Source organism: Saccopteryx leptura, chromosome 1 (assembly GCF_036850995.1).
Source record: "Saccopteryx leptura isolate mSacLep1 chromosome 1, mSacLep1_pri_phased_curated, whole genome shotgun sequence".
Taxonomy (NCBI): domain Eukaryota; kingdom Metazoa; phylum Chordata; class Mammalia; order Chiroptera; family Emballonuridae; genus Saccopteryx; species Saccopteryx leptura.
This window is the reverse complement of record NC_089503.1, coordinates 99,340,648-99,353,987: the sequence shown is the minus strand read 5'-3', so window position 1 is coordinate 99,353,987 and position 13,340 is coordinate 99,340,648. Positions and strand designations below refer to the sequence as shown.

The 13,340-nt window shown below is 48.3% G+C and overlaps 1 protein-coding gene across 2 annotated transcripts in view; it reads left to right on the top strand.

Moving 5' to 3' along the window:
* TMPRSS4 (transmembrane serine protease 4) overlaps window positions 1–12,358 on the top strand; it is a 32,757-nt gene extending 20,399 nt beyond the window's left edge. The window contains exons 6-13 of one of the 2 annotated variants that reach the window (XM_066372491.1): window positions 2,982–3,083; window positions 4,428–4,468; window positions 6,706–6,865; window positions 7,883–8,049; window positions 9,206–9,304; window positions 9,483–9,625; window positions 11,243–11,392; window positions 11,787–12,358. In XM_066372491.1, coding sequence (XP_066228588.1) covers window positions 2,982–3,083; window positions 4,428–4,468; window positions 6,706–6,865; window positions 7,883–8,049; window positions 9,206–9,304; window positions 9,483–9,625; window positions 11,243–11,392; window positions 11,787–11,798 — 874 coding nt within the window. In that variant the 3' untranslated portion in view covers window positions 11,799–12,358. Of the gene's footprint in view, window positions 1–2,978; window positions 3,084–4,427; window positions 4,469–6,705; window positions 6,866–7,882; window positions 8,050–9,205; window positions 9,305–9,482; window positions 9,626–11,242; window positions 11,393–11,786 lie in introns of both variants that reach the window. The other variant, XM_066372487.1, reaches the window with a different exon arrangement.
* The last annotated feature ends 982 nt before the right edge of the window (window positions 12,359–13,340 follow it).

Here is a 13,340-nt window from a genome sequence, read left to right as displayed (position 1 = left end):
AAATTTGGTTTAAACAAACCTGATTTCTTTGGAGTTCCATCAGCAATCCCAACTTTCTCAGCAAATTTAAAAGCAGTTCCAAATCTTCAGTGATGAAGAAGTATATAATTATAATGAGGTGCATATAATTATAATATAGTGTATATATTTATATTCATTTGATCTTGGCAAAAACCAAGAAAGTAGTTATTTTTATATCTGTTTTAGAAATAAATTTGGATAAAGGAAGTAACTTTTTTGCATGGTAGCTGAGAGGGAGAGAACTGGAATCTGTAACCAAATCCCCTAATTTCTGGGCATCGGGAGTTCTGGGAGCATTTCTGAGTCTAGGTTGGGTCATTTTCTCTTTCCTGAGGTTCCATATATAAAGGGAGGGGAGGGGGAACAGCTGATCGCTCAGAGAGCCTAACTAGAGAAGATGTATTCAGTTGTAGAGTGGGATAACCTCCCCCTGACAGGCCCCAAACTTCATGATTCTAAGAAACTGTACCCAGAGACTGGACAGAAATGATAAGTGCTAGGCCAGGGGTCAGGAATCTTTTTGGCTGAGAGATCCATAAACGCCACATATTTTAAAATGTAATTCTATGAGAGCCATACAATGACCCGTGTACATTAGGCATTATCCAATAAAAATTTGGTGTTGTCCACCATGAACATGAGCAGTAGGAAATGAATGGATTGTAATACATGAGAATGTTTTATATTTTTAACGTTATTATTTTTTTTATTAAAGAGATGTCTGTGAGCCAGATGCAGCCATCAAAAGAGCCACATCTGGCTCGTGAGCCATAGGTTCCCGACCCCTGTGCTGGGCAGACACCATCAATCAATCACAGAACTCTCTCGCATCGATCCCTAAAGCAGCCTCAAGGTTCTTTTTCAGTAAATGTTCCAGGCAGCCATTACTAATAATCCATCAGACCTGCTTGTCCCCTGCTCTCTGGTTGTCAGGCTCCTGCTGCTCTCTCCCCTCAACAGGGTACAACGCCCAGCACCCTCTGAACGGGACACCTTACCACCTTCATTTCTGAGGGCCACTGGGAAGGCTCACCCTGCTCCGCTCTCCTCAGTGACCACCCCTCCTCCCTGCTGCAGTCCAGCCCACTGCAGAGTCAGCTAGCTGCACCCAGCACAGCAGGCTGCGGCTTGATTATGAAAACAGGGTATTCCCAAGGGCTCTTAGGTTAGAGGTTCTTGGAAATGCTGTCCTCCTGGAGCTTCAAACCACCTGGCTCTTGATCTCTATAAAATCAATGCTGGTCAGAATTATTCCTCAGGATGTAATCAGTAAATGGCAGCTAAATTTCCCGGGACTGTCCATTTCTACGATTGTCCCTCTTTCTGGGTCTCAGATTTCTCTACTTTTCTTCTTCCACCTGAATAGGTGGTCCTTCTTGTCCCAACACCACAAAAGCCTAGATAGTTAGAAGTGACAGGGACTCTAGAGATCATCTGGCCCACCCAACCTTTGCCAGAGGGGAAAGTGAGGTGTAGAGAGATAGAATGCGACCTGCCAACATTATACATCAAGCTAGTGTCAGAGCCAGGACAAGCACCTTGGTCTTGAGGGCTCTTAACACAAAACCAAACACTGCTAGACTCCAGTCCTCCCAGATGTAACATCTGAACACACCAACTTGGGCCAGATCCCTGGTTGGAAATGTGAAACTGTGCCAGCCAGTCAGCCAGCGCTGTGGGGTGGTCTGAGCCCCGCATGTAGACCTGGCACTAACATGACTGGGGATGGAGAGGGATGAAACAGATGAGAAAGAGGAAAGGAACAATTGGAAAGATGGGATTAATCAGGGAAATCTTCCTGGAAAGACGAAGACATATACCTAAGGTTTGAAAGAAGGCAAACATGAATTAGCGGAAATAAGGTGGTCTAAGTAAGAGAAATGTTTGTCTGGACTCACTTCTTATCTCCAAGGAAACTATAAAAGTACCTCCACCACCAAATTCAGACCAGATGCCTTAGACCAGGGATCGGGAACCTATGGCTTGTGAACCAGATGTGGCTCTTTTGATGGCTGCATCTGGCTCACAGACAAATCTTTAATTAAAAAAAATAATAATAACATTAAAAATATAAAACATTCTCATGTATTACAATTCATTCATTTCCTACCACTCATGTTCATGGTTGCGGGTGGCTGGAGCCAATCACAGCTGTCCTCTGGGTCAACACCAAATTTTTATTGGATAATGCGTAACGTACACGGGTTGTCGTATGGCTCTCATGGAATTACATTTTAAAATATGTGGCGTTCGCCTGACCTGTGGTGGCGCAGTGGATAAAGCGTTGATCTGGAACACTGAGGTCACCGGTTCAAAACCCTGGGCTTGCCTGGTCAAGGAACATATGGGAGTTGATGCTTTCTGCTCCTCCCCCTTCTCCCTCCCTCTCTCTCTCTCTCTCTCTCTCTCTCTCTCTCTTTCTCTCTCTTCTCTAAAAATGGAATAAATAAATAAAAATTTAAAAAAATGTGGCATTCATGGCTCTCTCAGCCAAAAAGTTTCCTGACCCCTGCCTTAGAGAGCCAAATATCCACATTTCCGTCCCCTCCAAGATAGAGGGAGTTGCCTGGGTTTCTCCTAGGTCCCTTTGTCTCTTTGTTCCCCTCACTGTGAAACAGAAGAAACTGCTGGGACATTTGAAACAGGGACAAAGTTGGGAGTGAGGGAAGTGTGTCCCTAATATTTCTCCAATGGGATGGGTTCTGGACTAAGCTTCCCTGCCCAAGAAAGCAAGGCCATGACAGCATTGTGCCTAGAGCTGAGTCCTGGGATGCCAAGGGAATGTCTCTTATCATGTAGCAAAGCAGGAACCATCCTCTAACCACGACCACCTCCACTTCCCTGCCATGCCCCAGAGGGCATTCTCGACCTCCCTCTTTCTGAGTGTGGGCTATTCCCACCACCTTGTCCTAAATTCCTGCCCTAACTCACGTCTCTCTCTCTCATCCTGAAATAAGCAGCAAACCCACCTTCAAAGCTGTGAAGATTAGCCCAGACCAAAATCTAGATGTTGTTGAAATCACAGCAAACAGCCAGGAGCTTCAGGTGCAAAACGCAAGTGGGTAAGTGAGAAGACATCCCCTGGCCTGCACGTGGTGGTGGTGGGGGGGGGGAGCAGCCATCAGCATTACAGCCAGCCCACCCTGCATAGATGCAGCAAGGGGAGAGTGAGCCAGGCAACAAGAAGGGCTCCTGGCCAAGCAGACTGTTAGATACCAAGTGCTGGACAACCAATTTCTGAGAGATTTTCTGTGTTGATGTTTTTTAATACAATGGACAGCTAGTGTGACAAAATGTGCTGTTCACATCTTGGTGGCCTTCCCATCATCGAATGGTAAAACCATTTCTCTTTCTACTGCCTTCTGTTTCTTATTAAGCCCAACCGGCAATACTCCAAAGACCACTTTGTCCTTCCGTACCACTCACCCATGCCAGAGCAAGGCCTCCCCATACTCCCAACTTGCCAAAACAGAGCCTGTGTGGCCTTTGTCATGGCCTATTCTCATGTGTCACTACCCTGAACTAGAGCATGTCATCTAAATGAAAACTGTCACCTGTAGCAGAGTGGCTCAAAGAGGGTGCTGGCTTCTTAGCAGTCAGGGATGTTGCTGAGTACTGACTGTTTATCAGGATGAATCCTGAAAAGGACAGGCATAGGGGCAGAAGGATCTTGCCTGGAATTCCACTGAAGTCCCATTCCTTTTCTGTTTGGCAAACCTGCAGAGTAGGCCCTGGCCGGCTGGCTCAGCGGTAGAGCGTTGGCCTGGCGTGCGGGGGACCCGGGTTCGATTCCCGGCTAGGGCACATAGGAGAAGTGCCCATTTGCTTCTCCATCCCCCCCTCCTTCCTCTCTGTCTCTCTCTTCCCCTCCCACAGCCAAGGCTCCATTGGAGCAAAGATGGCCCGGGCGCTGGGGATGGCTCCTTGGCCTCTGCCCCAGGCGCTAGAGTGGCTCTGGTCACGGCAGAGCGAAGCCCCGGAGGGGCAGAGCATCGCCCCCTGATGGGCAGAGCTTCGCCCCTGGTGGGCGTGCCGGGTGGATCCCGGTCGGGTGCATGCGGGAGTCTGTCTGACTGTCTCTCCCTGTTTCCAGCTTCAGAAAAAAAAACAAAAAACAAACAAAAAAAAACCTGCAGAGCGGCAGACACCTCCCAGCCTCTGCCTCCTCCATCTCTGGCTGCCAGGAGCCCAGCGCATTGTAGATGTTTGCCACAGGGGCGCTGAGTCCAATCAAATTAAATCGAACTGAACTGAGTGGAGATGCAGTTTCTATACAACCCCCCTATGCAGAGTCCATATTTCCCAGGTTGGGAGGATACTTGGATCAATACTACCAGGAGACCTGAGTTCCTGCCTCCCAGCCAGCGGGGAGCCAGAAAACACAGGCCTTTGTTTCTCCCTTCCAGGCCCTGTCTCTCAGGCTCCCTGGTGTCCCTGCACTGCCTTGGTGAGTACAGCCCATTTCTGAGGGTTTGGGTCCTGGGCCAGCAATGAGAATGCAGAAAGACCCTCACCCTCACTCCTAAATCCCTCGGACTCTAAGTTTCACTCTGTTTTTGTCCTAGCCTTAATTCTGTGAGCCTTGGGCTTGTAGGTCAATGCTCCTTCAAGTGATTGACATTAAGAACTTCCTCCTACCATTCACACATAGCCTGACAACCTGAGTGGGACCTGGGAGAAACAGTAGGAAAACTGGAGAGAGCTGGACTGGGCCTCTATCCCTCTCACTCTTGGTCAGGGCCCACAGAACTTTCCCACAGTCAGCTCAGTTATTCAGATTGGGTTAGCCAAACTCTGTTTAGCAGAGTCACTGAACAGTGAGAATGTGTCCAGCACTGTCAGGTGCTGGTTGGAAGGAGAAAAGTGAGGAATTGGCCACTCCCCTCAGGACTGGATAAGTGAGCAGAGAGAGGTGCAAGGCCACGTGTGGGAAATGCTGAACTGAGTGGTTGCATGTCACAGTTGACGTGCTTCAGAGAGGGCTGCACGGAGGATCAGGAGACCTGAGCACCAGCCCTGGCTTCAGTGTGGTCTCGAGTAATTCACCTAACCTCTCTGAGGTTTCTCTCCCAAGAAGTCCTGTAGTCCAACTGTCCAAGAGGATCCCAGGAGACCCCCTAGCCCTAACAGAAGAATTTAGAATAGAAAATAAGCATTGTGGACCAGCTCACCCTACCAGCCTCATGGGAAAAGAACTGAGCAGAGCCCAGAAGAACGGCCAGAAACTGGACAGCCGGGGGCTGGCGAGAGGGAGAAAGTCATCATCACTGCCCTTGAAGTTGAACAGTACATACGCTTCCCTATTGGACACTAAAACTTTCAGTCACTATCATGTGATCTCCCACAATACCTACAATACTATAGTACATGTGTGGGGCTGACACCTGGTGACTAGGGAATGAATGAATGGTCACATCATCACATGTGCTGAGCTGAATAGCACTGAAGTCACAAAATCTTAAGTCACAGACACGACCTTCAGGAGCTTTAGGTCTCACTGAGAAGACAAGTTCAAAGCATGACAACAATGAAAGGCTGGCGAACACCCAGGACAGGCGATGGACGTTCCAAGAAAGAAAATTCCCCAGGGAATGGGTGGCCAAGAGGTGGTACCCAGGCTAAACACTGAAGGATGAACTGCAGGCTCCTTGAGGGGAGGGACTATGTCTGTCTTTCTGTCTTGTCCATCAGTCTCTTCATAGCATCCCTGAGATACAGTAGGCATTCAGTACAAATTTGCTGAATGAATCAGTGATTTAGATAAACAAGAGAGGAAGTAGTATCTCACAGACAGGGGCTTCCTTGAACAAAAAACAGAATGACTTCTTAGGGAGCTCCAAGCAGATTGATTTGGCTAAATGGAAACTTCATATAAGGACAGAAGGACGTGCCCGGAGAAGTTTAAACTCTGCCCTACAAACAAAGAGGGATGCTAAGGGGCTTGGGAGGAGTGCTAGAGGTGACATGTGGAAAGCACTGTTTGGAATTCAGTGGTGTTTGAAAAGTCCCCGTCTACCATAGGCCCAGAAAGAGTGGTAGCCCTTCCCCTTCAGAAGCTCTGTGGCCGTGACCACCAGAAAGATTGAAGAAGCTCAGAACAGAGCGAGGAGGTGGAAATGGCAGTTGTTATAAGACTTCAAGGGTCAGATATGAAAGCCAGGGCAGATATGGAATGTGAAGGAGAGAACAGAATGTCAACTTGGGAGACTCATTCAGCAGGGGGAAGGAACTCGGAGGAAGGTGAATTTAGGATGGGGAGAACCAGTTTTTGAAACTTTCTTTGCATCTTCAGCTCCCAGAGCCGGCTGTGGGCTTCTGTTTCCGGTTCCTCAGTGGGAGGGGCTTGGGGACACGCCACCTGGACAGAACTTTCCTAATTTCATGTCACCATTTAGATTGAAGGTCATGGATTCCCAGCACAATGGATACACCCACGTTCACATGTTTATACTACAAACTCCTAAGCACATCCAGAGCTGGAAAAAAGAGGGAGAGTAGGGGAAAGCCTGTGGTCTAGGACACTCATATCTCTTCATGAATCATTCCAAATTGGCCAGTCCCCTTCAGCACCCTCCGTCCCAATGACAGCAGCCTATTCATGATAGACTTTGGGCACTAAGGAGAGCAGCCTCATCTCCCAAGAGCCTGACTCTTGCTTTCTCCCCTCCTTTCTACGGAGCCCAGCCTGTGGGGAGAGCCTAAGGGCCCCTCGGGTGGTGGGCGGAGAGATTGCCTCTGTGGATTCCTGGCCTTGGCAGGTCAGCATCCAGTACAACAAGCAACATATCTGCGGAGGGAGTATCGTGGACACCCACTGGATCCTCACCGCGGCCCACTGCTTCAGGTAAGGCCCATGCTGCAAGAGCGCCTTGTGGGAGTCACAGCCATAGGGGGCCTGAGTGTCTGGGGCCCCTATCTCCTGACCTGTGTTCTGAGACCCTCACTCCTTTTTATCCTTAAAGACTATGCCCTAGGGTACGGCCACCCCAATGAGCAGAGGGCAGTAGTCACCATGTTTGATCTCCTCCAGGTTAGAAGCCATCAGAAACCCAGTGTTCTCAGTCCATCCCAGATTGTTCCCTCCACAGAAGCTCTGCCCTGCCTGGAGTCCGAGGAGGCTCTCCCTCTGCTAGTCCTCTAGGAATTGGTTCTCGGGTCTAGAGTAACTGCCATTCTCTTACTATATCCAATAACTTCAAAACAAAAAAAGTATAAATTTTCTTACAAGCCAGCAGAGATAGACCTGCCCACTCTTCCAGAGAAGGGCCTCCCAGGCCTTCTTTACTTTCGTTTATTCCTTCATTCAACCTCTGGTGAGTTCCTACTAGGTACCAAGCATTATATTGTGTGTCCATGTGCATTAGGCTCCATTACTTAGAGGAACTGACAATCTAGGCCAGTGATTCTTAATCCTTTTCTGAGATTCTGACAAAAGCTATAAATCTTTCCTGGACTACCGTCCTTAAGCTGTGTCTGGGGTCAGGGGGAAGAAAAACGAGTACATAACATAAATGACCACAATGCAAGTGTCACACAAGTAACCACGATAATAAAAGCATTGGAGGAGACAGTGCCAGGGCCCCGGAGTGCAGGCCTTGTGAAGAGCCTCTTCCCCTGCATTTCAGTTAGAAGTTTTCTTGGGCAGGTTTTACTGGGGAAAAGGGATCAAATCCCCTTCTAGAATTTGGGCTATGGTAAGTGATTCTTCGGACTATCCCTTCTCCATCACCCTTGCCTTCACCATCATTACCTCCTAAAGCAGGGACATGCAGCACCCTAATCCCCAGAGCCTTGGGGACCCAGCTTTAGGCAAAGCCTCCTCATGCTTGGCTCAGGTCAAACCCACTGTCTCTGCCCCCAGGAAGCATCTCGATGTGCCCAACTGGAAGGTGAGAGTCGGCTCAGACAAATTAGGCAACTTCCCATCCCTGCCTGTGGCCAAAATCTTTGTCACTGAGTTCAACGCCACTTACCCCAAAGAGAAGGACATTGCTCTTGTGAAGCTGCAGCACCCACTCACGTTCTCAGGTGAGATGGGGCACCTGGGAACAGAGCCCCTTATGTTGGGTCATACCCACTCTTCTACTAGCTCACTAAGTGGCCTTGGGCTCATCACTTCTCCCAAGAACTCATTTGCCCATTTGTTTCCAGCAAACATATCAGCCTAACATCACTGATGCCGTGAGGTCTCCTCAAGCTGCCAGCTGACATCCCACCCCATCCCTTGCCAGAGCTTTGAGATCTGTTTCTCTATGCAGAGCACCTTAAGTGAGCATCATAGATTCACCCAGTCTAGGAGTTGTGAGACAATGTAGTCCATCCTCCAACCCTAACCATGCCAAGAGCCTGCACAATATCCCTGCCAAGGGGTCATTGTACCATTTGCTCTCCTCCAGGGCCAGGGAGCTCATCACTGTATAGCAGCCCATCGGATATTGGAACGCCTCTGTTAGATGACTCATGCTTATATTGGATGGTATTAAGATCAGCATTTCCAATTGTTGGTTCCACAGACACTAGTCCCTTGGGGAAAAGAGGCTCTATTCTCAAATAAATTTGGGAAACATTTTTATACTATAGTGCTCTTCTTTGAGCACAATTGGATATTAAAGATATGAAAGTTATTTTTAATTTTTTTTTTTTTTTGTATTTTTCTGAAGTTCGAAACAGGGAGGCAGTCAGACAGACTCCCACATGCGCCCGACTGGGATCCACCTGGCATGCCCACCAGGGGGCGATGCTCTGCCCATCTGGGGTGTTGCTCTGTTGCAACCAGAGCCATTCTAGCGCCTGAGGCAGAGGCCACAGAGCCATCCTTAGTGCCTGGGCTAACTTTGCTCCAATGGAGTCTTGGCTGCGGGAGGGGAAGAGAGAGACAGAGAGGAAGGAGAGGGGGAGGGGTGGAGAAGCAGATGGGCGCTTCTCCTGTGTGCCTTGGCCAGGAATCGAACCCAGGACTCCTGCACACCAGGCCGACGCTCTACCACTGAGCTAACCTGCCAGGACTATTTTTAATTTTTTTAAATAATTTTTATTGTGTTTAACCCACATTGTCTGAACTTATTTGACCACAGAACCCTTTCCTCTTGCCACTTCTATTAGCATCCTATGGAATGTGTTATAGAAGGCTTAACCACAGGCTCTCCTGAACATTAGGTCCCCTCTTCCTCTCTGCCCCTGGCAGGCACAGTCAGGCCCATCTGCCTGCCCTTTTCTGATGAGGAGCTCACTCCAGCCACACCCCTATGGGTCATCGGATGGGGCTTTACAGAGCAGGGCGGAGGTAAGTTCTGGGCTCGGGAACACAGAGCAGAGGCAGCAGCTCTCAAGGTAATGGGAAGGAGGACTATCCTTCAAAATAACCCATCCTGCAGGTCCAAGCATGTAGTAACCCAGAAAAATTATCCTGGGCTGAGGGTAGAAGGCAAGGACAGGATGTGAGCGTGTTTTCAACCTCCCAGGGAAGATGTCTGACATACTACTGCAGGCCTCAGTCCAGGTCATTGACAGAACTCGATGCAATGCAGAGGATGCATACCAAGGGGAAGTCACCAAAGAGATGCTGTGTGCAGGCATCCTGGAGGGCGGCGTGGACACCTGCCAGGTGAGGCCTCCGAGGACTGAGAGGGAATTCTATGGATCGTGATGTAGGTCCTAGGGAAACAAGAAAGTTCAAAAGCTGAATGTCCCACATGACGTCTTGCGTATGGCAGGCACTCAATGTGTGATGAAAAGAGAAGGTAGAAAAAGAGGGAAAGAAGAGTTATAGTCAGCTAAAGATAGAGGGCTGGATGGATAGATGGATGGAGACAAGCAGAAAGATTTTAAATGTGTATGTATTTCACATACGAAGATGATGTTGCCCTCCTCACCCAGCCTTACTTCCCATCATCTACAGGGGTATGAGTCCCTTGAGGGCAATAATTCCAGGCCAGTTTTCTCTATAACTGTCCTCAAGCCACTGAACTTCACTAGAGAAAACACATATCATGCTGGATGAGTCCTGATGTGAGGTCCTCTCACCCTGCCCCCCCAACAACCCGCTGGACACACTGCCCTTTCTCCACCCCCAGAGTACCCTCCCAGACCATCTCATTGAAACCCTTAATTCTACCCCACCTCTGTTTTCAGTCACTCAATTCTTTCACTCAGAGGCACCTCTTAGCCATCTTTTGAATGCCAGGTCAGTGCTGGGCTTTGGGGACAGTGTCTACACTCAGGGAATGCACACTACAGGACAGTGGGTGCATAAACAGCTGTTTGGCCACAATATATTAGGTTTTGAGGGAAGAAGCCTCAAGGGTTATAGGAACTAGGAAAGCAAACATCCTAATAAGTGCACCTTTTGCTATCTGGTTTTTTGTTTTGTTTTGTTTTTGGTCTGTCTTGTGGTGTTTTTTGTTTGTTTGTTTGTTTGTTTGTTTTTTGTGACAGAAAGAGATGGATAAAGACAGACCGGAAGGGAGAGAGATGAGAAGCATCAATTCTTTGTTGCAGCACCTTAGTTTCTCATTGATTGCTTTCTCATATGTGCCTTGACCGGAGGGGCTACAGCAGACCGAGTAACCCCTTGTTCAAGCCAGTAACCTTGGGCCCAAGCTGGTGAGCCTTGCCCAAACCAGATGAGCCTGCACTCAAGCCGGCGACCTCAGGGTTTTGAACCTGGGTCCTCCATGTCCCAGTTTGATGCTCTATCCACTGCACCACTGCCTGGTCAGGATTTTTTTTGTCTGTCTTGTTGTGTGCTTGTTTATTCCCCTACCACCACCTGCTCCATTTGATTCTATGCTTCCCGAAGGCAAGGATCCTTATTCTTTTCATTGATGGAATTCCAATTGTTAGAACACTGCCTGGGCTGAAATAGATACTCCATTGGTGGTTAAATACACTTGGGTACTATATTAAACAGAGATAACCAGGCTTCCTTGCTGCAGGACCCCTTAGAGCCTTCAATCTGCCAGTATGGGTTGTGGGTCTCCAAGAAAGAGGGCTACAGGCACACCCATAATTTACTTGACCTCTAAAGAACACTTTAGCCCAAAAGAGAAGGACATTCTAGGCCACAGGAACAGTGTGAGCAGAGGAAGTGAGGCAGACCAGCAGAGAACGCTGAGGAGTGCAGGACAACAGGTGGACCAGTAAAGGGGGAGGAAAGAGAAACCCACCCCTCTACCCCATTCTGCCTGCCTTACCCAGCAGCCCCTGCTCTGCTTTCTCAAAGGGTGACAGTGGTGGGCCCCTGATGTATCATTCTGGCCAGTGGCAAGTTGTGGGCATCGTGAGCTGGGGCCATGGCTGTGGGGGCCCAAGTACCCCAGGAGTATACACCAAAGTCGCAGCCTATCTCAACTGGATCTACAGTGTCTGGAAGGTGAGCAAGCTTGCCCTGTCTATTGGGTCCTCTTTCCTTCTTCTATCCTTAGGATAATTTAAATGTATCTGAGACAACCTTTTATATCCCAAATAATTTTCCCTACCAGTAAGTCACAGCCTAGAATTCATCATTAAGAGCTGAAATCCCTTAGATCAGAGGCTCCCTTAAATGCATAATGGGACACACCCAGCTTTATCCCTGTCTATTTTCTAGCAGAATGAGACTGATTCTTTCCAGAGAACAGATTCTGATGAGAAGGAAGGTGAAAAGGCTTATGAGACATCCCCAGAGGGTAGAGAGAGAAGCAAAGAGCTTCAGACAAGGAAGATTAATTGTGCACATGTCACTACTTTGTTCAGCTGATTCTCTCTTTGTTGGTCTCTTATTCTAGTCTGAGCCATGAAGTCACTGCCCCTCTGCAGTGTCAGAAACTGCTTCCCTCCTTCCTGCCCACTTGGGGATCCTCCAGAAGCCAGACACAGAGCAAGAGTTCTTGGGCACACCTCTCTGTCTACAGCCTCAGCATTTTCTGGTGCAACAAAAGGTCTCCATTCTTGTAAGAGACCCATAGCCCAGATGCATCCAAGAGGAAGGCAGCAGCCCCAGCTCAGTGTCCCCCTGGTGCTCCCAGCATCCCAAGGAGAAAGACACATCCCAGGAAACAGGCCAGTCTCTGGGCCAATGTCTCAGAAGGCATTGCTAAGCCCAGAAGGAACATTCCCACCTCACTGACGAGAAGTAGGCTCTCTGGTGAGAGCCCAGATAAACAAGAGCTGGAATGGAGGGAGAAAAGAGTGTGATCCAGCCCCCTCCTTCTGAACCCATCTCCAAGTCTACCAGGGCAAGGAACCAGCTGAAATGTAAAACGCACTGTCCTGCTGCTGGCCCAACTACTGTATTTACTGGTGTTGTTATTGTTACCAATATGGCCACATTCATTAAACAGGTATATGAAGTGTTTGATATAGTCTGACTAGGCTGCTTAATAAGAACTGGGCTATGACTGTTGAACCACAATTTTATTCCCCCTGGGTAGGGACAGGTCTTGGGAAGACAATTAATTTCCAGAGTAGAGGGTTGGGGGAAAGGGAGACATAGAGACCAGAGCCGCTGAGTAGGAGCAATAATGAGCTTCAGACAGGGGAAGCCAGGTGGGCAAGTCTCCTACCCACACAGGCCATCTTCCTCTGCCCTCCTCCCCACCCCCTCCCTGTGATATCAGCCATGGGCTCGAGAGAATCCATGGCTTGGGAGGGAGATGACTTAGGCATTCAAGGATGACATTGAATCATGGCTCCCCAAGTGCCTGGAAAGAGATAGTGCACCTCAGAGTCCTAACTTCTGCCTAGACAACCCTGGGTGTGGTTTTATAATTCTTTTTTTTTAAATCATTTATCACTTGCCAAGTATGGGGTGGTCTCCAAGCTGGGTTCTGGGACTATAAGTTTCTGCAATCACAGAAGTAAGTCCCAGTAGACTTCTCTGGCCCGAGTATGGAAGTCCCAGTATTCTGAGGACCCTCTTGCTTTATTTTACTCAAATCCTAGATGAAATACACTTGTTAATGTCTTATTAGGTTCTTAGGACATAACATAAATCCTCGAAGATAAATAAATAATAAATCTATCAAGATCATGAGCTAAAACTAAGTTGGAGATCTGGAAGCAACGGCTAACTAAAATTTTGGGTTGCCCTGGGGACAAGGAACAGAACTAAACCCAGACCCACGGTAGCGTGGGGAGCTGAACCCAGGACTCCCACAGGAAGCAGGGACAGCTGAAGGAGGCAAATCTAATGGAGAAGGAAAACATCCCAAATTTAGAGTCTTGGGCTTCCCAAAGATCCTCCAAATATGAGTTCACAATCAAAGATCAGTCAAGTTTTTTAAAAAGGAAAAAACCACCATGAACAAGGATCACCAAAATCAGCAAATTTAGAATCCTGA